The sequence below is a fragment of the Sardina pilchardus genome, chromosome 2, assembly GCF_963854185.1.
Source record: "Sardina pilchardus chromosome 2, fSarPil1.1, whole genome shotgun sequence".
NCBI lineage: Eukaryota > Metazoa > Chordata > Actinopteri > Clupeiformes > Clupeidae > Sardina > Sardina pilchardus.
In genome coordinates, this window is record NC_084995.1 from 35,431,368 (window position 1) to 35,456,367 (window position 25,000).

A 25,000-nucleotide genomic window follows, 5' to 3' on the forward strand; every position below is an offset into this window, starting at 1 on the left:
TAGACCTTCTAAGGATTCCATTTCACCCCCCTTTTACATATGCACAACTTATTGTTTTCACAGCCACACAATTTGAAGTTCAACAGCTGTGTGTCAATGGCAGGCCTGTTATGTGACTCGGTACACCTTTGGTATGGCCTGGTACCCACAAAGGCGAATTCGGTATAAACAACTATATATTTTCTGAAAGTAGACCTTCTAAGGATTCCATTTCACCCCCCTTTTACATATGCACAACTTATTGTTTTCACAGCCACACAATTTGAAGTTCAACAGCTGTGTGTCAATGGCAGGCCTGTTATGTGACTCGGTACACCTTTGGTATGGCCTGGTACCCACAAAGGCGAATTCGGTATGAACAACTATATATTTTCTGAAAGTAGACCTTCTAAGGATTCCATTTCACCCCCCTTTTACTTATGCACAACTTATTGTTTTCACAGCCACACAATTTGAAGTTCAACAGCTGTGTGTCAATGGCAGGCCTATTACGTGACTCGGTACACCTTTGGTATGGCCTGGTACCCACAAAGGCGAATTCGGTATAAACAACTATATATTTTCTGAAAGTAGACCTTCTAAGGATTCCATTTCACCCCCCTTTTACATATGCACAACTTATTGTTTTCACAGCCACACAATTTGAAGTTCAACAGCTGTGTGTCAATGGCAGGCCTGTTATGTGACTCGGTACACCTTTGGTATGGCCTGGTACCCACAAAGGCGAATTCGGTATGAACAACTATATATTTTCTGAAAGTAGACCTTCTAAGGATTCCATTTCACCCCCCTTTTACATATGCACAACTTATTGTTTTCACAGCCACACAATTTGAAGTTCAACAGCTGTGTGTCAGTGGCAGGCCTATTATGTGACTCGGTACACCTTTGGTATGGCCTGGTACCCACAAAGGCGAATTCGGTATAAACAACTATATATTTTCTGAAAGTAGACCTTCTAAGGATTCCATTTCACCCCCCTTTTATATATGCACAACTTATTATTTTCACAGCCACACAAATTGAAGTTCAACAGCTGTGTGTCAAAGTAACGCTTAGTATGTGACTCGGTACACGCTTAGTATGGTCTGGTACCCACAAAGGCGAATTCGGTATAAACAACTATATATTTTCTGAAAGTAGACCTTCTAAGGATTCCATTTCACCCCCCTTTTACATATGCACAACTTATTGTTTTCACAGCCACACAAATTGAAGTTCAACAGCTGTGTGTCAAAGTAACGCTTAGTATGTGACTCGGTACACCTTTGGTATGGCCTGGTACCCACAAAGGCGAATTCGGTATAAACATCTATATATTTTCTGAAAGTAGACCTTCTAAGGATTCCATTTCACCCCCCTTTTACATATGCACAACTTATTGTTTTCACAGCCACACAATTTGAAGTTCAACTGCTGTGTGTCAATGGCAGGCCTATTACGTGACTCGGTACACCTTTGGTATGGCCTGGTACCCACAAAGGCGAATTCGGTATAAACAACTATATATTTTCTGAAAGTAGACCTTCTAAGGATTCCATTTCACCCCCCTTTTACATATGCACAACTTATTGTTTTCACAGCCACACAATTTGAAGTTCAACAGCTGTGTGTCAAAGTAACGCTTAGTATGTGACTCGGTACACGCTTAGTATGGTCTGGTACCCACAAAGGCGAATTCGGTATAAACATCTATATATTTTCTGAAAGTAGACCTTCTAAGGATTCCATTTCACCCCCCTTTTACATATGCACAACTTATTGTTTTCACAGCCACACAATTTGAAGTTCAACAGCTGTGTGTCAATGGCAGGCCTGTTATGTGACTCGGTACACCTTTGGTATGGCCTGGTACCCACAAAGGCGAATTCGGTATGAACAACTATATATTTTCTGAAAGTAGACCTTCTAAGGATTCCATTTCACCCCCCTTTTACTTATGCACAACTTATTGTTTTCACAGCCACACAATTTGAAGTTCAACAGCTGTGTGTCAAAGTAACGCTTAGTATGTGACTCGGTACACCTTTGGTATGGCCTGGTACCCACAAAGGCGAATTCGGTATAAACATCTATATATTTTCTGAAAGTAGACCTTCTAAGGATTCCATTTCACCCCCCTTTTACATATGCACAACTTATTGTTTTCACAGCCACACAATTTGAAGTTCAACTGCTGTGTGTCAATGGCAGGCCTATTACGTGACTCGGTACACCTTTGGTATGGCCTGGTACCCACAAAGGCGAATTCGGTATAAACAACTATATATTTTCTGAAAGTAGACCTTCTAAGGATTCCATTTCACCCCCCTTTTATATATGCACAACTTATTATTTTCACAGCCACACAAATTGAAGTTCAACAGCTGTGTGTCAAAGTAACGCTTAGTATGTGACTCGGTACACGCTTAGTATGGTCTGGTACCCACAAAGGCGAATTCGGTATAAACAACTATATATTTTCTGAAAGTAGACCTTCTAAGGATTCCATTTCACCCCCCTTTTACATATGCACAACTTATTGTTTTCACAGCCACACAAATTGAAGTTCAACAGCTGTGTGTCAAAGTAACGCTTAGTATGTGACTCGGTACACCTTTGGTATGGCCTGGTACCCACAAAGGCGAATTCGGTATAAACATCTATATATTTTCTGAAAGTAGACCTTCTAAGGATTCCATTTCACCCCCCTTTTACATATGCACAACTTATTGTTTTCACAGCCACACAATTTGAAGTTCAACTGCTGTGTGTCAATGGCAGGCCTATTACGTGACTCGGTACACCTTTGGTATGGCCTGGTACCCACAAAGGCGAATTCGGTATAAACAACTATATATTTTCTGAAAGTAGACCTTCTAAGGATTCCATTTCACCCCCCTTTTACATATGCACAACTTATTGTTTTCACAGCCACACAATTTGAAGTTCAACAGCTGTGTGTCAAAGTAACGCTTAGTATGTGACTCGGTACACGCTTAGTATGGTCTGGTACCCACAAAGGCGAATTCGGTATAAACATCTATATATTTTCTGAAAGTAGACCTTCTAAGGATTCCATTTCACCCCCCTTTTACATATGCACAACTTATTGTTTTCACAGCCACACAATTTGAAGTTCAACAGCTGTGTGTCAATGGCAGGCCTGTTATGTGACTCGGTACACCTTTGGTATGGCCTGGTACCCACAAAGGCGAATTCGGTATGAACAACTATATATTTTCTGAAAGTAGACCTTCTAAGGATTCCATTTCACCCCCCTTTTACTTATGCACAACTTATTGTTTTCACAGCCACACAATTTGAAGTTCAACAGCTGTGTGTCAATGGCAGGCCTATTATGTGACTCGGTACACCTTTGGTATGGCCTGGTACCCACAAAGGCGAATTCGGTATAAACAACTATATATTTTCTGAAAGTAGACCTTCTAAGGATTCCATTTCACCCCCCTTTTATATATGCACAACTTATTATTTTCACAGCCACACAAATTGAAGTTCAACAGCTGTGTGTCAAAGTAACGCTTAGTATGTGACTCGGTACACGCTTAGTATGGTCTGGTACCCACAAAGGCGAATTCGGTATAAACAACTATATATTTTCTGAAAGTAGACCTTCTAAGGATTCCATTTCACCCCCCTTTTACATATGCACAACTTATTGTTTTCACAGCCACACAAATTGAAGTTCAACAGCTGTGTGTCAAAGTAACGCTTAGTATGTGACTCGGTACACCTTTGGTATGGCCTGGTACCCACAAAGGCGAATTCGGTATAAACATCTATATATTTTCTGAAAGTAGACCTTCTAAGGATTCCATTTCACCCCCCTTTTACATATGCACAACTTATTGTTTTCACAGCCACACAATTTGAAGTTCAACTGCTGTGTGTCAATGGCAGGCCTATTACGTGACTCGGTACACCTTTGGTATGGCCTGGTACCCACAAAGGCGAATTCGGTATAAACAACTATATATTTTCTGAAAGTAGACCTTCTAAGGATTCCATTTCACCCCCCTTTTACATATGCACAACTTATTGTTTTCACAGCCACACAATTTGAAGTTCAACAGCTGTGTGTCAAAGTAACGCTTAGTATGTGACTCGGTACACGCTTAGTATGGTCTGGTACCCACAAAGGCGAATTCGGTATAAACATCTATATATTTTCTGAAAGTAGACCTTCTAAGGATTCCATTTCACCCCCCTTTTACATATGCACAACTTATTGTTTTCACAGCCACACAATTTGAAGTTCAACAGCTGTGTGTCAATGGCAGGCCTGTTATGTGACTCGGTACACCTTTGGTATGGCCTGGTACCCACAAAGGCGAATTCGGTATAAACAACTATATATTTTCTGAAAGTAGACCTTCTAAGGATTCCATTTCACCCCCCTTTTACATATGCACAACTTATTGTTTTCACAGCCACACAATTTGAAGTTCAACAGCTGTGTGTCAATGGCAGGCCTATTACGTGACTCGGTACACCTTTGGTATGGCCTGGTACCCACAAAGGCGAATTCGGTATAAACAACTATATATTTTCTGAAAGTAGACCTTCTAAGGATTCCATTTCACCCCCCTTTTACATATGCACAACTTATTGTTTTCACAGCCACACAATTTGAAGTTCAACAGCTGTGTGTCAAAGTAACGCTTAGTATGTGACTCGGTACACGCTTAGTATGGTCTGGTACCCACAAAGGCGAATTCGGTATAAACATCTATATATTTTCTGAAAGTAGACCTTCTAAGGATTCCATTTCACCCCCCTTTTACATATGCACAACTTATTGTTTTCACAGCCACACAATTTGAAGTTCAACAGCTGTGTGTCAATGGCAGGCCTGTTATGTGACTCGGTACACCTTTGGTATGGCCTGGTACCCACAAAGGCGAATTCGGTATAAACAACTATATATTTTCTGAAAGTAGACCTTCTAAGGATTCCATTTCACCCCCCTTTTACATATGCACAACTTATTGTTTTCACAGCCACACAATTTGAAGTTCAACAGCTGTGTGTCAATGGCAGGCCTATTACGTGACTCGGTACACCTTTGGTATGGCCTGGTACCCACAAAGGCGAATTCGGTATAAACAACTATATATTTTCTGAAAGTAGACCTTCTAAGGATTCCATTTCACCCCCCTTTTACATATGCACAACTTATTGTTTTCACAGCCACACAATTTGAAGTTCAACAGCTGTGTGTCAATGGCAGGCCTGTTATGTGACTCGGTACACCTTTGGTATGGCCTGGTACCCACAAAGGCGAATTCGGTATGAACAACTATATATTTTCTGAAAGTAGACCTTCTAAGGATTCCATTTCACCCCCCTTTTACATATGCACAACTTATTGTTTTCACAGCCACACAATTTGAAGTTCAACAGCTGTGTGTCAGTGGCAGGCCTATTATGTGACTCGGTACACCTTTGGTATGGCCTGGTACCCACAAAGGCGAATTCGGTATAAACAACTATATATTTTCTGAAAGTAGACCTTCTAAGGATTCCATTTCACCCCCCTTTTATATATGCACAACTTATTATTTTCACAGCCACACAAATTGAAGTTCAACAGCTGTGTGTCAAAGTAACGCTTAGTATGTGACTCGGTACACGCTTAGTATGGTCTGGTACCCACAAAGGCGAATTCGGTATAAACAACTATATATTTTCTGAAAGTAGACCTTCTAAGGATTCCATTTCACCCCCCTTTTACATATGCACAACTTATTGTTTTCACAGCCACACAAATTGAAGTTCAACAGCTGTGTGTCAAAGTAACGCTTAGTATGTGACTCGGTACACCTTTGGTATGGCCTGGTACCCACAAAGGCGAATTCGGTATAAACATCTATATATTTTCTGAAAGTAGACCTTCTAAGGATTCCATTTCACCCCCCTTTTACATATGCACAACTTATTGTTTTCACAGCCACACAATTTGAAGTTCAACTGCTGTGTGTCAATGGCAGGCCTATTACGTGACTCGGTACACCTTTGGTATGGCCTGGTACCCACAAAGGCGAATTCGGTATAAACAACTATATATTTTCTGAAAGTAGACCTTCTAAGGATTCCATTTCACCCCCCTTTTACATATGCACAACTTATTGTTTTCACAGCCACACAATTTGAAGTTCAACAGCTGTGTGTCAAAGTAACGCTTAGTATGTGACTCGGTACACGCTTAGTATGGTCTGGTACCCACAAAGGCGAATTCGGTATAAACATCTATATATTTTCTGAAAGTAGACCTTCTAAGGATTCCATTTCACCCCCCTTTTACATATGCACAACTTATTGTTTTCACAGCCACACAATTTGAAGTTCAACAGCTGTGTGTCAATGGCAGGCCTGTTATGTGACTCGGTACACCTTTGGTATGGCCTGGTACCCACAAAGGCGAATTCGGTATAAACAACTATATATTTTCTGAAAGTAGACCTTCTAAGGATTCCATTTCACCCCCCTTTTACATATGCACAACTTATTGTTTTCACAGCCACACAATTTGAAGTTCAACAGCTGTGTGTCAATGGCAGGCCTATTACGTGACTCGGTACACCTTTGGTATGGCCTGGTACCCACAAAGGCGAATTCGGTATAAACAACTATATATTTTCTGAAAGTAGACCTTCTAAGGATTCCATTTCACCCCCCTTTTACATATGCACAACTTATTGTTTTCACAGCCACACAAATTGAAGTTCAACAGCTGTGTGTCAAAGTAACGCTTAGTATGTGACTCGGTACACCTTTGGTATGGCCTGGTACCCACAAAGGCGAATTCGGTATAAACATCTATATATTTTCTGAAAGTAGACCTTCTAAGGATTCCATTTCACCCCCCTTTTACATATGCACAACTTATTGTTTTCACAGCCACACAATTTGAAGTTCAACTGCTGTGTGTCAATGGCAGGCCTATTACGTGACTCGGTACACCTTTGGTATGGCCTGGTACCCACAAAGGCGAATTCGGTATAAACAACTATATATTTTCTGAAAGTAGACCTTCTAAGGATTCCATTTCACCCCCCTTTTACATATGCACAACTTATTGTTTTCACAGCCACACAATTTGAAGTTCAACAGCTGTGTGTCAAAGTAACGCTTAGTATGTGACTCGGTACACGCTTAGTATGGTCTGGTACCCACAAAGGCGAATTCGGTATAAACATCTATATATTTTCTGAAAGTAGACCTTCTAAGGATTCCATTTCACCCCCCTTTTACATATGCACAACTTATTGTTTTCACAGCCACACAATTTGAAGTTCAACAGCTGTGTGTCAATGGCAGGCCTGTTATGTGACTCGGTACACCTTTGGTATGGCCTGGTACCCACAAAGGCGAATTCGGTATGAACAACTATATATTTTCTGAAAGTAGACCTTCTAAGGATTCCATTTCACCCCCCTTTTACTTATGCACAACTTATTGTTTTCACAGCCACACAATTTGAAGTTCAACAGCTGTGTGTCAAAGTAACGCTTAGTATGTGACTCGGTACACCTTTGGTATGGCCTGGTACCCACAAAGGCGAATTCGGTATAAACATCTATATATTTTCTGAAAGTAGACCTTCTAAGGATTCCATTTCACCCCCCTTTTACATATGCACAACTTATTGTTTTCACAGCCACACAATTTGAAGTTCAACTGCTGTGTGTCAATGGCAGGCCTATTACGTGACTCGGTACACCTTTGGTATGGCCTGGTACCCACAAAGGCGAATTCGGTATAAACAACTATATATTTTCTGAAAGTAGACCTTCTAAGGATTCCATTTCACCCCCCTTTTATATATGCACAACTTATTATTTTCACAGCCACACAAATTGAAGTTCAACAGCTGTGTGTCAAAGTAACGCTTAGTATGTGACTCGGTACACGCTTAGTATGGTCTGGTACCCACAAAGGCGAATTCGGTATAAACAACTATATATTTTCTGAAAGTAGACCTTCTAAGGATTCCATTTCACCCCCCTTTTACATATGCACAACTTATTGTTTTCACAGCCACACAAATTGAAGTTCAACAGCTGTGTGTCAAAGTAACGCTTAGTATGTGACTCGGTACACCTTTGGTATGGCCTGGTACCCACAAAGGCGAATTCGGTATAAACATCTATATATTTTCTGAAAGTAGACCTTCTAAGGATTCCATTTCACCCCCCTTTTACATATGCACAACTTATTGTTTTCACAGCCACACAATTTGAAGTTCAACTGCTGTGTGTCAATGGCAGGCCTATTACGTGACTCGGTACACCTTTGGTATGGCCTGGTACCCACAAAGGCGAATTCGGTATAAACAACTATATATTTTCTGAAAGTAGACCTTCTAAGGATTCCATTTCACCCCCCTTTTACATATGCACAACTTATTGTTTTCACAGCCACACAATTTGAAGTTCAACAGCTGTGTGTCAAAGTAACGCTTAGTATGTGACTCGGTACACGCTTAGTATGGTCTGGTACCCACAAAGGCGAATTCGGTATAAACATCTATATATTTTCTGAAAGTAGACCTTCTAAGGATTCCATTTCACCCCCCTTTTACATATGCACAACTTATTGTTTTCACAGCCACACAATTTGAAGTTCAACAGCTGTGTGTCAATGGCAGGCCTGTTATGTGACTCGGTACACCTTTGGTATGGCCTGGTACCCACAAAGGCGAATTCGGTATAAACAACTATATATTTTCTGAAAGTAGACCTTCTAAGGATTCCATTTCACCCCCCTTTTACATATGCACAACTTATTGTTTTCACAGCCACACAATTTGAAGTTCAACAGCTGTGTGTCAATGGCAGGCCTATTACGTGACTCGGTACACCTTTGGTATGGCCTGGTACCCACAAAGGCGAATTCGGTATAAACAACTATATATTTTCTGAAAGTAGACCTTCTAAGGATTCCATTTCACCCCCCTTTTACATATGCACAACTTATTGTTTTCACAGCCACACAATTTGAAGTTCAACAGCTGTGTGTCAAAGTAACGCTTAGTATGTGACTCGGTACACGCTTAGTATGGTCTGGTACCCACAAAGGCGAATTCGGTATAAACATCTATATATTTTCTGAAAGTAGACCTTCTAAGGATTCCATTTCACCCCCCTTTTACATATGCACAACTTATTGTTTTCACAGCCACACAATTTGAAGTTCAACAGCTGTGTGTCAATGGCAGGCCTGTTATGTGACTCGGTACACCTTTGGTATGGCCTGGTACCCACAAAGGCGAATTCGGTATAAACAACTATATATTTTCTGAAAGTAGACCTTCTAAGGATTCCATTTCACCCCCCTTTTACATATGCACAACTTATTGTTTTCACAGCCACACAATTTGAAGTTCAACAGCTGTGTGTCAATGGCAGGCCTATTACGTGACTCGGTACACCTTTGGTATGGCCTGGTACCCACAAAGGCGAATTCGGTATAAACAACTATATATTTTCTGAAAGTAGACCTTCTAAGGATTCCATTTCACCCCCCTTTTACATATGCACAACTTATTGTTTTCACAGCCACACAATTTGAAGTTCAACAGCTGTGTGTCAATGGCAGGCCTGTTATGTGACTCGGTACACCTTTGGTATGGCCTGGTACCCACAAAGGCGAATTCGGTATGAACAACTATATATTTTCTGAAAGTAGACCTTCTAAGGATTCCATTTCACCCCCCTTTTACATATGCACAACTTATTGTTTTCACAGCCACACAATTTGAAGTTCAACAGCTGTGTGTCAGTGGCAGGCCTATTATGTGACTCGGTACACCTTTGGTATGGCCTGGTACCCACAAAGGCGAATTCGGTATAAACAACTATATATTTTCTGAAAGTAGACCTTCTAAGGATTCCATTTCACCCCCCTTTTATATATGCACAACTTATTATTTTCACAGCCACACAAATTGAAGTTCAACAGCTGTGTGTCAAAGTAACGCTTAGTATGTGACTCGGTACACGCTTAGTATGGTCTGGTACCCACAAAGGCGAATTCGGTATAAACAACTATATATTTTCTGAAAGTAGACCTTCTAAGGATTCCATTTCACCCCCCTTTTACATATGCACAACTTATTGTTTTCACAGCCACACAAATTGAAGTTCAACAGCTGTGTGTCAAAGTAACGCTTAGTATGTGACTCGGTACACCTTTGGTATGGCCTGGTACCCACAAAGGCGAATTCGGTATAAACATCTATATATTTTCTGAAAGTAGACCTTCTAAGGATTCCATTTCACCCCCCTTTTACATATGCACAACTTATTGTTTTCACAGCCACACAATTTGAAGTTCAACTGCTGTGTGTCAATGGCAGGCCTATTACGTGACTCGGTACACCTTTGGTATGGCCTGGTACCCACAAAGGCGAATTCGGTATAAACAACTATATATTTTCTGAAAGTAGACCTTCTAAGGATTCCATTTCACCCCCCTTTTACATATGCACAACTTATTGTTTTCACAGCCACACAATTTGAAGTTCAACAGCTGTGTGTCAAAGTAACGCTTAGTATGTGACTCGGTACACGCTTAGTATGGTCTGGTACCCACAAAGGCGAATTCGGTATAAACATCTATATATTTTCTGAAAGTAGACCTTCTAAGGATTCCATTTCACCCCCCTTTTACATATGCACAACTTATTGTTTTCACAGCCACACAATTTGAAGTTCAACAGCTGTGTGTCAATGGCAGGCCTGTTATGTGACTCGGTACACCTTTGGTATGGCCTGGTACCCACAAAGGCGAATTCGGTATAAACAACTATATATTTTCTGAAAGTAGACCTTCTAAGGATTCCATTTCACCCCCCTTTTACATATGCACAACTTATTGTTTTCACAGCCACACAATTTGAAGTTCAACAGCTGTGTGTCAATGGCAGGCCTATTACGTGACTCGGTACACCTTTGGTATGGCCTGGTACCCACAAAGGCGAATTCGGTATAAACAACTATATATTTTCTGAAAGTAGACCTTCTAAGGATTCCATTTCACCCCCCTTTTACATATGCACAACTTATTGTTTTCACAGCCACTCAATTTGAAGTTCAACAGCTGTGTGTCAAAGTAACGCTTAGTATGTGACTCGGTACACGCTTAGTATGGTCTGGTACCCACAAAGGCGAATTCGGTATAAACAACTATATATTTTCTGAAAGTAGACCTTCTAAGGATTCCATTTCACCCCCCTTTTACATATGCACAACTTATTGTTTTCACAGCCACACAATTTGAAGTTCAACAGCTGTGTGTCAAAGTAACGCTTAGTATGTGACTCGGTACACCTTTGGTATGGCCTGGTACCCACAAAGGCGAATTCGGTATGAACAACTATATATTTTCTGAAAGTAGACCTTCTAAGGATTCCATTTCACCCCCCTTTTACATATGCACAACTTATTGTTTTCACAGCCACACAATTTGAAGTTCAACAGCTGTGTGTCAAAGTAACGCTTAGTATGTGACTCGGTACACCTTTGGTATGGCCTGGTACCCACAAAGGCGAATTCGGTATGAACAACTATATATTTTCTGAAAGTAGACCTTCTAAGGATTCCATTTCACCCCCCTTTTACATATGCACAACTTATTGTTTTCACAGCCACACAATTTGAAGTTCAACAGCTGTGTGTCAGTGGCAGGCCTATTATGTGACTCGGTACACCTTTGGTATGGCCTGGTACCCACAAAGGCGAATTCGGTATAAACAACTATATATTTTCTGAAAGTAGACCTTCTAAGGATTCCATTTCACCCCCCTTTTATATATGCACAACTTATTGTTTTCACAGCCACACAAATTGAAGTTCAACAGCTGTGTGTCAATGGCAGGCCTGTTTTGTGACTCGGTACACCTTTGGTATGGCCTGGTACCCACAAAGGCGAATTCGGTATAAACAACTATATATTTTCTGAAAGTAGACCTTCTAAGGATTCCATTTCACCCCCCTTTTATATATGCACAACTTATTGTTTTCACAGCCACACAAATTGAAGTTCAACAGCTGTGTGTCAAAGTAACGCTTAGTATGTGACTCGGTACACGCTTAGTATGGTCTGGTACCCACAAAGGCGAATTCGGTATAAACATCTATATATTTTCTGAAAGTAGACCTTCTAAGGATTCCATTTCACCCCCCTTTTACATATGCACAACTTATTGTTTTCACAGCCACACAATTTGAAGTTCAACAGCTGTGTGTCAATGGCAGGCCTATTATGTGACTCGGTACACCTTTGGTATGGCCTGGTACCCACAAAGGCGAATTCGGTATAAACAACTATATATTTTCTGAAAGTAGACCTTCTAAGGATTCCATTTCACCCCCCTTTTACATATGCACAACTTATTGTTTTCACAGCCACACAATTTGAAGTTCAACAGCTGTGTGTCAAAGTAACGCTTAGTATGTGACTCGGTACACGCTTAGTATGGTCTGGTACCCACAAAGGCGAATTCGGTATAAACATCTATATATTTTCTGAAAGTAGACCTTCTAAGGATTCCATTACACCCACCTTTTATATATGCACAACTTATTGTTTTCACAGCCACACAATTTGAAGTTCAACAGTGTGTGTCAATGGCAGACCATTATGTGACTCACTACACACTTAGCTTGGCCTGGTACCCACAAAGGCAGAATTGGTAGCCTATAGATATCTGCAATATTATAGTGCATGTTATAAACCCACCTTTTAAATAAGCACAACGTTATAGTTTTATCAGCTTCACAGTTTTAATTTAACACTAGGCAATAAGGTAGATAAGGCACATTCAAAAATACATTCTAAGTAACATTCTAAGGTGTATTTTCGATTTAAATGTCTTATTTAATTATTTTCTAACTTTACCTTCCTTTGGTAACGCAATACAGTTTTAAATTAATAATGTTCGTCCTCATGAATTGAAAAAGCAATGAATATGTTCTGACTTTTATTTTGAAAGATTCGCTAATGGCGGCCATATTGGATTTTTCTTTACTGTCGCTAGTTTCACACTACTACAGTAAGTAGTTCCGTGGAGCTAGCTACACCAAAGCCATCGATGGGCTACACGCGTTATGGACTCAAAACAATGGGTTTTCCTCACTACTCATTAACCCAAGGTAAGAAGTGTAATCTAATTTGTTATGGGTCTAATTTTCACGTTTATGTGGGATGTTATGGCGTAGTTGTTACAATACTGACGCTGGTTTTAAGGTATCAGATGGCTATCTTAGCATCGTAGGTTTGTCCACATACAAACGAGGCTTTTGATGAAATGTCGCACTACAGTAGCCTAAATTATGAATTCATACCATGTATTTATTTGTTCAGAAGAATATTGTTAATGTCCTCGCGTTATATAAGCGTATGTGTCCGATTATGTCATGAAATATCGCTATGTTGTCAACGGTAGTCTAGCATAGTATGAGCGCGATGGTGCGATCTATCTGTGGTCAGTTCATCAATGGCCCTGGCGATCTCTGGAGGTCCACTCTTTGTGAACGTTTGGAGACCACAGACATAGTGTAACCTTAGTTAGAGTATTGGTTCATTTGCCTGAGAAAGACCCAAGGGTCGAAACGTTACTTTTTGTAAACATGGGAGCTCAAGCAGTGTTGCCAACGTTACCTTCTTCTGTTACATCTCCCCAGGAAATGTTATTAAGCACTGTGACCAGCTCTGTCTTTTGATTAGTACATGTCTCATGTCTTTTGCTTGTGCTTGTGTGCTTGTGCAGAACAACTCATCGTGATGGAGCACCTGTACTCCCTGATACAGCAGGATCTGAGGGGATTCCTCAGACAGGACGCAGATGTGGATTGACAACATCCTGCAGTTTGACCTGTTCAACCGACCTCTTCTCTGTCCCATACACACCACACAGTCTTTGGTCAACCTCTGCTTCATTGCCATCACAACCATCGGTCCCTGTTTCATCTGCAGCACAACACAGCACAGCTGACGGCCTCTTCTCCATCTGCAGCACAGCACCACACACCAGACAGAGTCCGCTGCGTCTTTCACACACCTGGTGGATCCTATTGTGTGCCTCACATACCTGAGAGACTCTGCTCCACAGTACCTGCAGGCTCTGCCCTGCCCCACCCCTCGCACACCCGATGGACCTAGCTGTGTCCCTCACATACACAATGCGCTGTACCCCATCCCTCACACACCCAACAGATCCTGTTGTGTCTCTAACACACAGAGCAGGCTTTGCCCAGCCCCTCAGGGTGGCTCTGAAATCTGTGGCTTTCACACTCCCAACAGACGCTGCTCTCTCCCTCACACATCCGGCTGGCTCTGCCCGGTCCGTTGCACACCTGCAGACTTCCAGCCGCCACAAACCCAGCTCACCCTTCTCCTGCTGTGTCCTTTACAAACCAAAAAACACAGCTATGCTCCGCACATGACTAGCTGACTCTGCCTGGTCCCTTGCACACCCAGTGGACGTGGACACTGTTGTGACTGTTGATATTGCTGTTATTGTTGATATACATAGGTTTCTCGTTTACCAACTATACTGGCTGCGCGCGCATCCGAGAGGCAGAAAATGCCAAGCTACATTAGAAAGTTACCAAGTAGTTGGATGTTAAGAATGGTAAGCTTATATGCTATGATTAATTAAGCAATGAAAAAGTGATGTTACCTTCCAAAAAAATGTATTTATTCAGTCAGAGTTCCCAAAAGTACAGCTTGATGATGGTATTGACAAACATACTGGGAAGGCAGAGCGCCGAAACGCGTCTGTGTGAATAAATGGTGATTGCTTATGCATAGTGCGGCCTGTTCTCTTGTTTTCATTGACAAACATAGCACATCAGTTATGAAACCATGCTGTGTGATGGATGTATATCAGGTTTATGTAACAACAGGCCACATTTAATTTTATGTGTTTGACTTCATGGCGGGCCACATGAAACAGAGCAGAGGGCCGCATGTGGCCCCTGGGCCTTAGTTTGCCCACCCCTGTTGTAGTAGCATGTCAATAAATTAGTTTATCCAATCATATGAAAGGTGTTTTGACAAGGCCCTGCCTTCTGAAATACATTTCCAATGGAGTAGTTCCAGATGAATGTGAGGAGCTAGGTGGAACGAAATTCAAGTGGTGAGTCAGGTTAACATACAGTAAGTAGTAAGTAGTAAGTAGTACAATTTTATTGTTCTTTATTCAAAACAACACTTATTCTAATAAAGTTAAACTGCAGGATGTTGTCAATCCACATCTGCGTCCTGTCTGAGGAATCCCCTCAGATCCTGCTGTATCAGGGAGTACAGGTGCTCCATCACGATGAGTTGTTCTGCACAAACACACAAGCACAAGCAAAAGACAAATTACATGTACTAATCAAAAGACAGAGCTGGTCACAGTGCTTAATAACATTTCCTGGGGAGATGTAACAGAAGAAGGTAACGTTGGCAACACTGCTTGAGCTCCCATGTTTACAAAAAGTAACGTTTCGACCCTTGGGTCTTTCTCAGGCAAATGAACCAATACTCTAACTAAGGTTATACTATGTCTGTGGTCTCCAAACGTTCACAAAGAGTGGACCTCCAGAGATCGCCAGGGCCATTGATGAACTGACCACAGATAGATCGCACCATCGCGCTCATACTATGCTAGACTACCGTTGACAACATAGCGATATTTCATGACATAATCGGACACATACGCTTATATAACGCGAGGACATTAACAATATACTTCTGAACAAATAAATACATGGTATGAATTCATAATTTAGGCTACTGTAGTGCGACATTTCATCAAAAGCCTCGTTTGGATGTGGACAAACCTACGATGCTAAGATAGCCATCTGATACCTTAAAACCAGCGTCAGTATTGTAACAACTACGCCATAACATCCCACATAAACGTGAAAATTAGACCCATAACAAATTAGATGACACTTCTTACCTTGGATTAATGAGTAGTGAGGAAAACCCATTGTTTTGAGTCCATAACGCGTGTAGCCCATCGATGGCTTTGGTGTAGCTAGCTCCACGGAACTTACTGTGGTCAATATCTTCTTCTTCTTCATATGGCGGTTGACATACTGTGCTCAATAGCGCCACATCGCATATACCTGTACATAGTGGCCAAAAAGAGCACTGCACCACTACCTACTGGGGAGGGGAGGGGGGGGTGGGTAGCTCTTGCGCTTGAATCTGTCAGTCAAAACACATCAGCCAATAGGAATGCACCCCACAGACACCCACCCATATGTGAAGTTTGTGCCAGAATCGCAAGCAAAGAAACAGGCAGCGCAAACGCGAGAGCCAGAATCGAAACTGAAAAAGCCAGGAGCAAACAAACGAATGATGTCGCTGCAAATGATTGTTGTTATTGTAAACCAAAAGACAAGTTATTCAAACAGTTTTTTTTTTGCAACTACACAAATAATTTGTTTGCGAGTTTAGATTTTTTTTGCGAGTTTATTTTTTTTGTTTAGATTTTGTATTTGGTATTTTGATTAATTGATTTTTGTTTGAATTTGAAAAAGTATTGTTTGAACTTTTTGGCACAAACGAAACTCCATACCACTACAGCCCCTTTCAGATGAACACTGGACCCGGACATGATCCATGATCACACGGGTGGGCTGTAGCCTATGCGTGAACACAAATGTCCGAATTATTTGACCTCGAAATCACCCGGGTCTTACATTATACCAGCCTCCTAGTACTAAGGTTAAGCGGGTGAAGGTATGTCTGGGTAAGGTAAGACGCGGGTGATTCACAACTTCACTGTGTAAAGCTGATGGTGTTCCCATGGCTATACATACAGTGTATGGTTTCAAAGTTCTGGACTTGCCGTATTAGCATTATTAATTATCATTACTGAATCTTTATTATACGTCTCTTCACAATGCAAGTAGAACGCTCCATTGATTTGAATGGGATTTCCCAAAGGTCTACCGGTCATTATTTTCTGATAGAGGACCTCTGGAAAAAATATTGACCGCTGTCAATGGCAACGGAGTTTGTGCTTCTAATTCAGGTCTTTCATATCACTCCGCAATGGAATTTCGTTGAAAGTGAAAGACAGCTAGTAAGAAGGCTACCTTAATCAATGACGCAAATGGCTCTTGACGTAAACCAGACAACCAACAACAAGTGATATCAACTTTGACACCTTACAAATTATCCATGGATACATTTGAAGGTGATTTTCATGATCAACAGCCTAGAATTCATGCTTTGACAGTCTGAAACAGCAAAAAATAAGATGATTCTGAGTTGTGCAGTGTAATGTGTGGAACAAACACTTACTAGGAGGCACTGGAGGTGATCTAATTTTTACATTAGCCGGGGAACTGGCTAAAGGTCGACCAACACACATTCCTAATAAAAGCATGAACAGTAAATGTAAGAAAACAAGCAATTTTTCAAATCATTACTCAAGGTAATCGAGTTGCTGCAGCTAACAGCTAAAGTAGCCAGGCAGCTACAGTAGCTTGCTTTACCTTGTATGTTGTTTTTCTGAACACAGAATCACTGGAATATTATAAAACACGCAATATTGAGACTAGGGTTGGGTATCGAGAATCGAGAATCGATGGGAACCGGGACTAGCTTTCCAATTCTCCCGGGATCGTTCTACTTCTTACAAGAATCGGAATCGAGAATCGTTAGGAACCGGATTCGAAACAAGGAACCGGAATCGGAATCGGAATCGTTCAAATTCAAACGATACCCAACCCTAATTGAGACCCATTCTAACTTGGGGTTGGCACAGTTCTGTGGAGCTGTGGTCCCTGTTTTCGGGATCAGCTGCTAAAAATGTATATTATTTCTCTCAACAGTTTTCAGGAGACAAAATATTTGCTGTGCAGTGTAGCAGCTAGTGTGGAGCAAACACTTACGAGGAGACATTGCACCACTTTGACACTCAATTGGCATTGAACAAAGCCTGGCAGAAATCCTTCCTAATAAAAGCATAAAATGTAAGAAAAAAAAACAGGTTAAAGGGATATTATAAGACAGGGGTCTTCAACCTTTTTCTACCCAAGGACCCCTTGCCTGAGAGAGAAACTGGGCACATTAAAGTGATTAACCACGGGACAACTACAGTGTATATTGGCAATGTTGCTGAGCAACACTCTCAACACTCTCTATTTTATAAACGAAAATAAATAGAAAGCATCTTCTCTGCGTTCTTTTTATGTTAATGTACAGTAGCCTATAGGACGTTTTTGATTTTGATTTCTGAAGAGGATAAAAATGCTTCAGATGAAATCATTTGGAGTACCCCCTGGTTGAATATCACTGTTATAAGACACACAATATCGGGACCCATTCTAACCTGAGTTACTGAGAACAATAAACCACATATTGGAATATTGGACATAATGCCTTCACAGGCTAAAACAGCTTGGTTTGTGGACAACATAATGTAATGGGAGTTGATGCAAAAAATTTACCTGTACGATTACTTTTTTGGGATCAGTTGCTAAGAAGATATATTATACAATCTCGAGTTTTCAGGAGACAAAATCTTTGTTGTGTAGTGTAGTGTGGAGCAAATACTTACCAGGAGCTGCATTCTTTGCACAACTTCTAGCTTGCATGGCCATTGGCGCTGAACGGCCCATTTTTCTCACTGCACAAAAAGACCTTCCTAATAAAAGCATAACATGTAAGAAAAAAAACAGGTTAAAGGGTAATTCCAGCATTTTTTTCAAATTGTTTCTCAAAGTCACAGAGTCGGTATGAAAAAAAAAAAAATGAAATCAATCGGGTTTTACCTAGCTGGAGTTGCAGCAGCCAATCGCTAAAGTAGCCGGGCAGCTACAATGCTACAGTAGCACAGTAGCTGCCTGGTTGCTTTAGCTTGTATGTTGTTTTTCTGAACACAGAATCACTGGGATATAATAAGACACACAATATTGGGACGCATTCTAACCTGGGCTTGGCACAGTTCTGTGGAGCAGTGGTCCCTGCACAGACTGTCCGCTGCCCTTGTGGATGGCGATGAAGGCGGTGTGTGTGCAGCTGACTCCAGACTGCAGGCTGAGCTGCAGCAGCTTCTCTCTCAGGGCCTTGGCCTCTGGCCCTGCTGCCCGCTCCTCCATCTCCAGCGAGCGGATCAGAGCCCGAGCCCCCAGCCGGTGGAGAGTCACTCTACAGTGGGGATGGGTTTGGGGTTTATCTACAACATTAAAACCTGTTCCTGAAAAATGGCTTGTCTTTATTCAGATAGGACAGTGAAGGGAAACAAGGAAACAAGTTGAAGAGAGAGATGGGGTGGGTGCAGGAAATGACCACAGGTCAGATTTAAACCTGGGTCCCCATGTGTCGTACAGGCAAATATCAGAAACTGCAGCCACTTCCTCCTGAAATATTTCTTAATTGCACTTAAAAAGTACACCGTCATCTTTACCCTGTGTCTCCTGTGGGTCTGAGGCAGAAGCTGAGTTGGTTCTTGACCGTCTCCTCCGACAGGTTGTACTGTATTGTCACAGATCCTTCAGGATTTGTTGCACTCTGAGATCAAGAATCACCCATAAGATACAGAAAGGTTAGATATTACCATAATGATAATCTTGTATCTGAAAGTCAAGAGAAAATATAATACATGATACGATTACCTTCCCTGCATCCTGACATGTACTGTAAGGGAGACCTTTTTACTTCTTTCTACAACCAGAACTATATCTATTTTCATGTTCATGTTCAGTTGGCAGCTCAGGCTCCGAAAACTGGAAACCAACAAAGTGGGGGCACCGTGTCCCCCAAACAAAAACTAAACCCTGAATGGAATTTCTCTGGGAATACTGGAGGTAGGGGTGAGCTACTTCTGTGGCATGTTTCATTTGGTCCTTTGCTAAAATATAATGTACGTTGCATCACAATACTTTTTGGAGTCCTCTCAATCTCCACTATGCAGCAGATCTAACTTGCACGTTATGCTATTCCATTTACTTGGGAACACATCTTGAGTGCGCACAAGAGACTGAGAGTGTCAGGGTCCAGCTGTCATTGTTGATATCTAAGGCTAGTGGAGATAGCAGAGTTATCCAGTTCCCATTAGATATGACCATTTATAAACTGTGAGAGGGCACTTTAACACAGGCTGCATTGGTCTCCCTTTAAACTAAGCATTTACATGACACCCGGATTGAAACGCACTACTTAGATAGCTAGGTGGCTAGGCTACCGTGATCATAATTCACTTTTAATTACAAACAGAAAATGTCTAACTGCCATCATGTTATTAGATCATCATGTTATCATTAAATGCTTTTATTTACAAAGAATGGAAGGCTGTTTATACCAACTAATATTATGCATATCATTGCTAATACTGTGCTATGAATGGCCAGCAGGGGCCCTGACTGAGACGTCCTCTCACCTCTCCTTTAACCTGGGCATACAGCAGGGCCCTTTGACCATGGAAGAGCACTTGGAGGGGAGGAGACAAAGTGGTGACTGATACACCATCTGGAAGGTTCCAGTGGACAGAGATGTCCTTCACTGCTGGCTGCAGCGCATAGCGCAGAGACTGCATCACCTGTGTGTAGACAGATAAATAATGTCTGTGAGGATAACGGACAATCTTATTGATCAACAAGAAAATTGTGAACCTGCTGACATGCAAAAATTGAGCACACTAAATGAAAGGTCTAGAAACAAAATACTTGATTTTACTGTAAACACATGACTGTTCATCATATGATGATTTATCACAGATGAAAAAAAATTGATATATTTCAAAGTTATTCATGTTTATCCTCATATCATTATTTCTCTTGATCATGACTACCTGTGATTATGACAACAGCCTGCTTAGTTGCTGCCTTTCTTGTACCATTTTCCTTCCTCTTTTATTCTGATACAACACACAATGACTTGCCAATCCTATAATTAATTTTGTGTAACGTCATTGTTCAGTACAATAATCACCTCAGTACTGAATGAATTCAATACAATATATAAAAACATCACTACATGGCTTACTACAGGGAAAAACACAAGACGTATGAACCTGGATCATGACATCCAGGGCAGGATCGCGATTCTCCTACCTTGGGTTGCATGCGGTCTGTTCCTGTGATGAACTGAGCATGCCCAGAACCCTCCCTTGCCATGCCTGTGACTAAAGCAGTGCTTGCACCCTCTCCAATTCCAAAAGAGAAGCACCTGCACACATTATGGAGGTTAATTGGAAACCTTTCGTGTGTATATATAAATACAAATAAAAACATCACAAAAAATATTTTTATTGAAGTATGTGACCCATCACAAACCGGTGAGCATTTCCATTGATCTTCACCAAGTCCAAAACCTGCTTAGTGTTCCCCACCTCTCCATCAGTGAAAATAAAGAGCTAAAATGAAATAAAAGAGGAAAGGCAGAATGTTCTGAATAGAAGAGGTTTTGCTTGGATCTCTTATAGTACATTTTGCACAAAGAGGCATTACAGAGTTTTAGTGAAAGCACAGTTAGCACGGAAACAATAATCAACTAACTCACTTCCTCTTTGTTTAATTATAGCCCAATCATACAGTTCAAATGGCACATGAATCTGCCTTTCTACTTCTTAGGGTTGACAGCAACAAAACCCTTAAACAACAAAATACTCAGTGAGGTATTTGATAATCTACCTGTCTGGGGTGGCTGGGGATGCAGGGCTGGCTGTAGATGTGTTTCAGAGGCTGAAGAATCTCAGTGCCCCCCATGTCTGCTCCCATTCCCTTCACTTTCTCAAGAGCTTCATCCATCGTCTTCTGGTTGTACTCAACGCTCTTCCTGCAAGAGGACAACAAAGAAAGAATCTGGCTGCGTTTTTCAAAAACTAAATCTGGAGCATTATGAAGTTGGCAATAGTAAAGTAAAAGTAAAAGCATACTGACGGGAAGAAATGTTCATAACGGGAGCCAAATCCATAGATGTTGAAGTAGCAGCCCATGGGGACGCTCTTCAATAGCAGGAGCAGAGTGTCCTGAAGACGCATAACAGGAATAAGATTGAGCAAACCCTGTATCTAGTGAAGGAATTATACACAATCATCTGCAACAGCTGGGGAATGCCATCAAAGTAATGTCTGCTTTGGCAAGTTTCTATCAGAGTTTAGGTGCTCTCTTGCGGTACATCTGCAGTCATGGTACCTTGGCACTCTCTATGCACATCATTGTATCTTTTCCTGAGTGCATCCTGCAGCCCATACTCCCTGATCGGTCCACCACAAAAATAAACTCTCCACATGTGGCAAGTGAGGATGTTACTGCAGTAGGGAACTCTGGGTAAATGCTGAGCAATACAAACGGGTCCTTCATCAAAGAGTCTGAAACAGAGTTCAAGTTCAAATTTAGTGTATGTATGTAGGGGTTGGAGGGTTAAGGGGCAGTGTATGTGTGTGGAGGAAGTGTGCATTTGTGGGGGGAGGGGCAGTGGCATACTGAGTATGAGAATGGTGCACTTGATAGTATCTACTTGCCTACATATCTACACCAAGCCATGTGAAACCAGTGTGTTGCATAACTATACAGTCCACAGCCTATGATGAAAACCGCAGAAATGTGCAGTTAATCAGCGGGTGAAGAGCACAAACTCTCACCTGGCTCAGCACTGTCCAGTCCAGCCTCCACTATGGCAGTGGGCTTATGAGCATCCTGGTAATACAGCAGCAGCTCCACATCACGGTCAAACAGGTGGCCTGGAGAGAGACTCACCTGGAGGATCAAGAAAATAACATTACCCCTCACTAAACTACCTACCGCTCATAATCTGATATTCATAATGTCCAGCACTCCATACCGTGGCCTGTGTTTTGTCTGGGCTGAGGTAAGCCAGTGGCTCCAGACCACAGTTGGACTCCACTTTAGAGATGGGCTGGGGGGAGGACAGCTGAGCACTGAGAGCCAACGTGTAGGGCACCGTGCCAGCTGGGACTGAAGTCACTGTGGCCATTTGACTCCTGTCCATGTCTGAGAAGACAGTTGGGAAGATGCAATATAGATAGAATATAGAATTTTATTTTTATTTTGATAGTGCCATATCTGTGGCACTCTTAGTTACTATATAGTATAGGAGTTGGTATGCGCTTTGCTGTTTTTCCAAACACACATTAGTCAGAACAGCAGCACATTAGAACACATTAGAAGAGGGAGGCTCTATTTCCCACAGGCCTCCATGTTTCTGGGCCTCACCCTGGGGTGTGTAGCGGGGGTTGAGCACAGTGGGCAGACAGAAGCGCAGGGCGTCATCAGCTTGCATGGCCAGCTCTGAGATGTAGACCAGAGTGATGGCAGCACTCTCTCCTGGAGGCAGGCTGCCCACGTTCAGCTGGAACACGTCTGGGCTCTGAGCACTCTCCTCCAGCAGGAAGGCCTGATGGCCCGAGCTCAACGCATCATCATACTCCTCCCGGGCCTGGACCAGGAGAGAGCAGGCACATCAATCATCATACTGCAATGCCTGAAGGAAAGGGACAGCTATACACCTTCATAACTCAAGTTCTGTCATTTCAACAAAACAACAATTTCACATAAAGGTAGTGGATCTCTTTTGTTCATATAAACACAGTCAGTAGATATAAGCTAAACTGTGAAATTGCACATGCAAATATATTTCTAAGTCACTAAAATGTTCTGCTGTTCCACACTCACCTTCTGTTTCTCCTGCAGCTTTGCCACCACCTCTGTGTCTCCTATCTTGGCACTGAGGTGGCAGACGGCACATTCTCCAGGCAGAGGGAACACAAACACAGCCTCTAGGGGGCGCTCTTCTCCATTCACATACAGCAGAGTGGAGCTCACTGTGGCTACATGTCCCTGCACACGCACATCTACCGCCACACTCTTCAGAGGAACTGGAATAAGACATGTTGATGCGTGTTATCAAACTGATTTAATCTTTAGAGATGTTATGACAAATGAAAATAGAAATCCAAGCTTTTTTAAGAAGAACAAAGTTGCGCTGAACTATTTGATTAAACTCAAATAGGCTACCCTATAGGCCTACTGAAATAGGCTGTCAGTGTTTCCCTGCACATGGCCATGCCCGTTGCCATTCCCTATACTTCTTCTGCATGTTGATACTCATTTGGAGGCGTTTTAGAGAGAGAGAGAGAGAGAGAGAGAGAGGCGTCCATTTTCATATTTGACAGGACAGAGTTGTAAGGACGCTATTCTTGGTGTTCTCGGGAGTCCGATATGCCCACCGAGTTTATTTCTTAATTGCCCCGTTGTTTCGGTGTCCCAGTGCTGGAGGTGTCCGCGCTCGAGCATAGGTCTATCCCTACACACGCACACCAAAAACTGATTATTATTTTGTAGCCTTGATATCTGGTTATTCAAGTGCTCATGCAAACTCAATAAACCAACAGATTATTCATCATCAGATTACTGCCAGTCAGTGTTAATGAAACACCGAAGAACGGATTATTCCAGTTACCGAATCATTGCCAGTAGCCTAGGTTCGTTTCTTAGTGTGCATGTAAACGCGGCCAGTGAGGTCGTGTTAGTAAGCCTACTCAATTATTTCAACGGACTGCTTTCATACTTTGTTTTCTAAGTAGGCTATCCAGCATTCTTGCGGAAGTAGGCTACAAATGTATGCACCGCACTTACCTGGTTTATTCCCGACAGTAACCAAACCACAGAATCTCGCCATTTTGGTACTTCAATTCTTCAATATAACTTGAGTCTAGAAGAAAAGCCAAGAACAATGACAGAAGAGTTTAACACAAACAAAAGGATCGCAGTCTATATTAGCACCACTCCTTACAAATAACCCTGTGGTCTCGTTTTTCAGGCCATTCTTATTAGTCTTGGGGCTAAACTCAGGACACCAGCCACAAATTACTGTAACAGTTTACTTACCACCTCTCCTTATTGCCTCATAGGCTATACATATTACAGTAATATAATAGGCTATAGAAAGTTGGAGCCTAATTACCGATGTAAGAAAACTCTCCAAACCTCACCGAAAGTGAAAGTGGTCATGCTCAATTTTG

General features: G+C 41.7%; 1 protein-coding gene across 4 annotated transcripts in view; it reads right to left on the reverse strand.

The window, feature by feature from the left end:
• The window catches only part of LOC134072127 (von Willebrand factor A domain-containing protein 5A-like), a 47,823-nt gene that overhangs the window by 10,209 nt on the left and 12,614 nt on the right, over positions 1 to 25,000 (reverse strand). The window contains exons 1-17 of one of the 4 annotated variants that reach the window (XM_062528666.1): positions 24,943 to 25,000; positions 24,615 to 24,690; positions 23,652 to 23,854; positions 23,193 to 23,415; positions 22,801 to 22,970; positions 22,601 to 22,715; positions 22,152 to 22,327; positions 21,897 to 21,985; positions 21,648 to 21,792; positions 21,291 to 21,370; positions 21,069 to 21,183; positions 20,396 to 20,554; positions 19,424 to 19,527; positions 18,947 to 19,164; positions 18,575 to 18,661; positions 17,907 to 17,969; positions 17,314 to 17,385 (exon numbers count right to left, since the gene is read on the reverse strand). The exon at positions 24,943 to 25,000 is cut by the window's right edge and continues 3 nt beyond it. In XM_062528666.1, coding sequence (XP_062384650.1) covers positions 17,314 to 17,385; positions 17,907 to 17,969; positions 18,575 to 18,661; positions 18,947 to 19,164; positions 19,424 to 19,527; positions 20,396 to 20,554; positions 21,069 to 21,183; positions 21,291 to 21,370; positions 21,648 to 21,792; positions 21,897 to 21,985; positions 22,152 to 22,327; positions 22,601 to 22,715; positions 22,801 to 22,970; positions 23,193 to 23,415; positions 23,652 to 23,854; positions 24,615 to 24,657 — 2,062 coding nt within the window. In that variant the 5' untranslated portion in view covers positions 24,658 to 24,690; positions 24,943 to 25,000. The remainder of the gene's footprint in view (positions 1 to 17,313; positions 17,386 to 17,906; positions 17,970 to 18,574; positions 18,662 to 18,946; positions 19,165 to 19,423; positions 19,528 to 20,395; positions 20,555 to 21,068; positions 21,184 to 21,290; positions 21,371 to 21,647; positions 21,793 to 21,896; positions 21,986 to 22,151; positions 22,328 to 22,600; positions 22,716 to 22,800; positions 22,971 to 23,192; positions 23,416 to 23,651; positions 23,855 to 24,614; positions 24,691 to 24,942) is intronic. The other 3 variants (XM_062528660.1, XM_062528679.1, XM_062528659.1) reach the window with 3 other exon arrangements.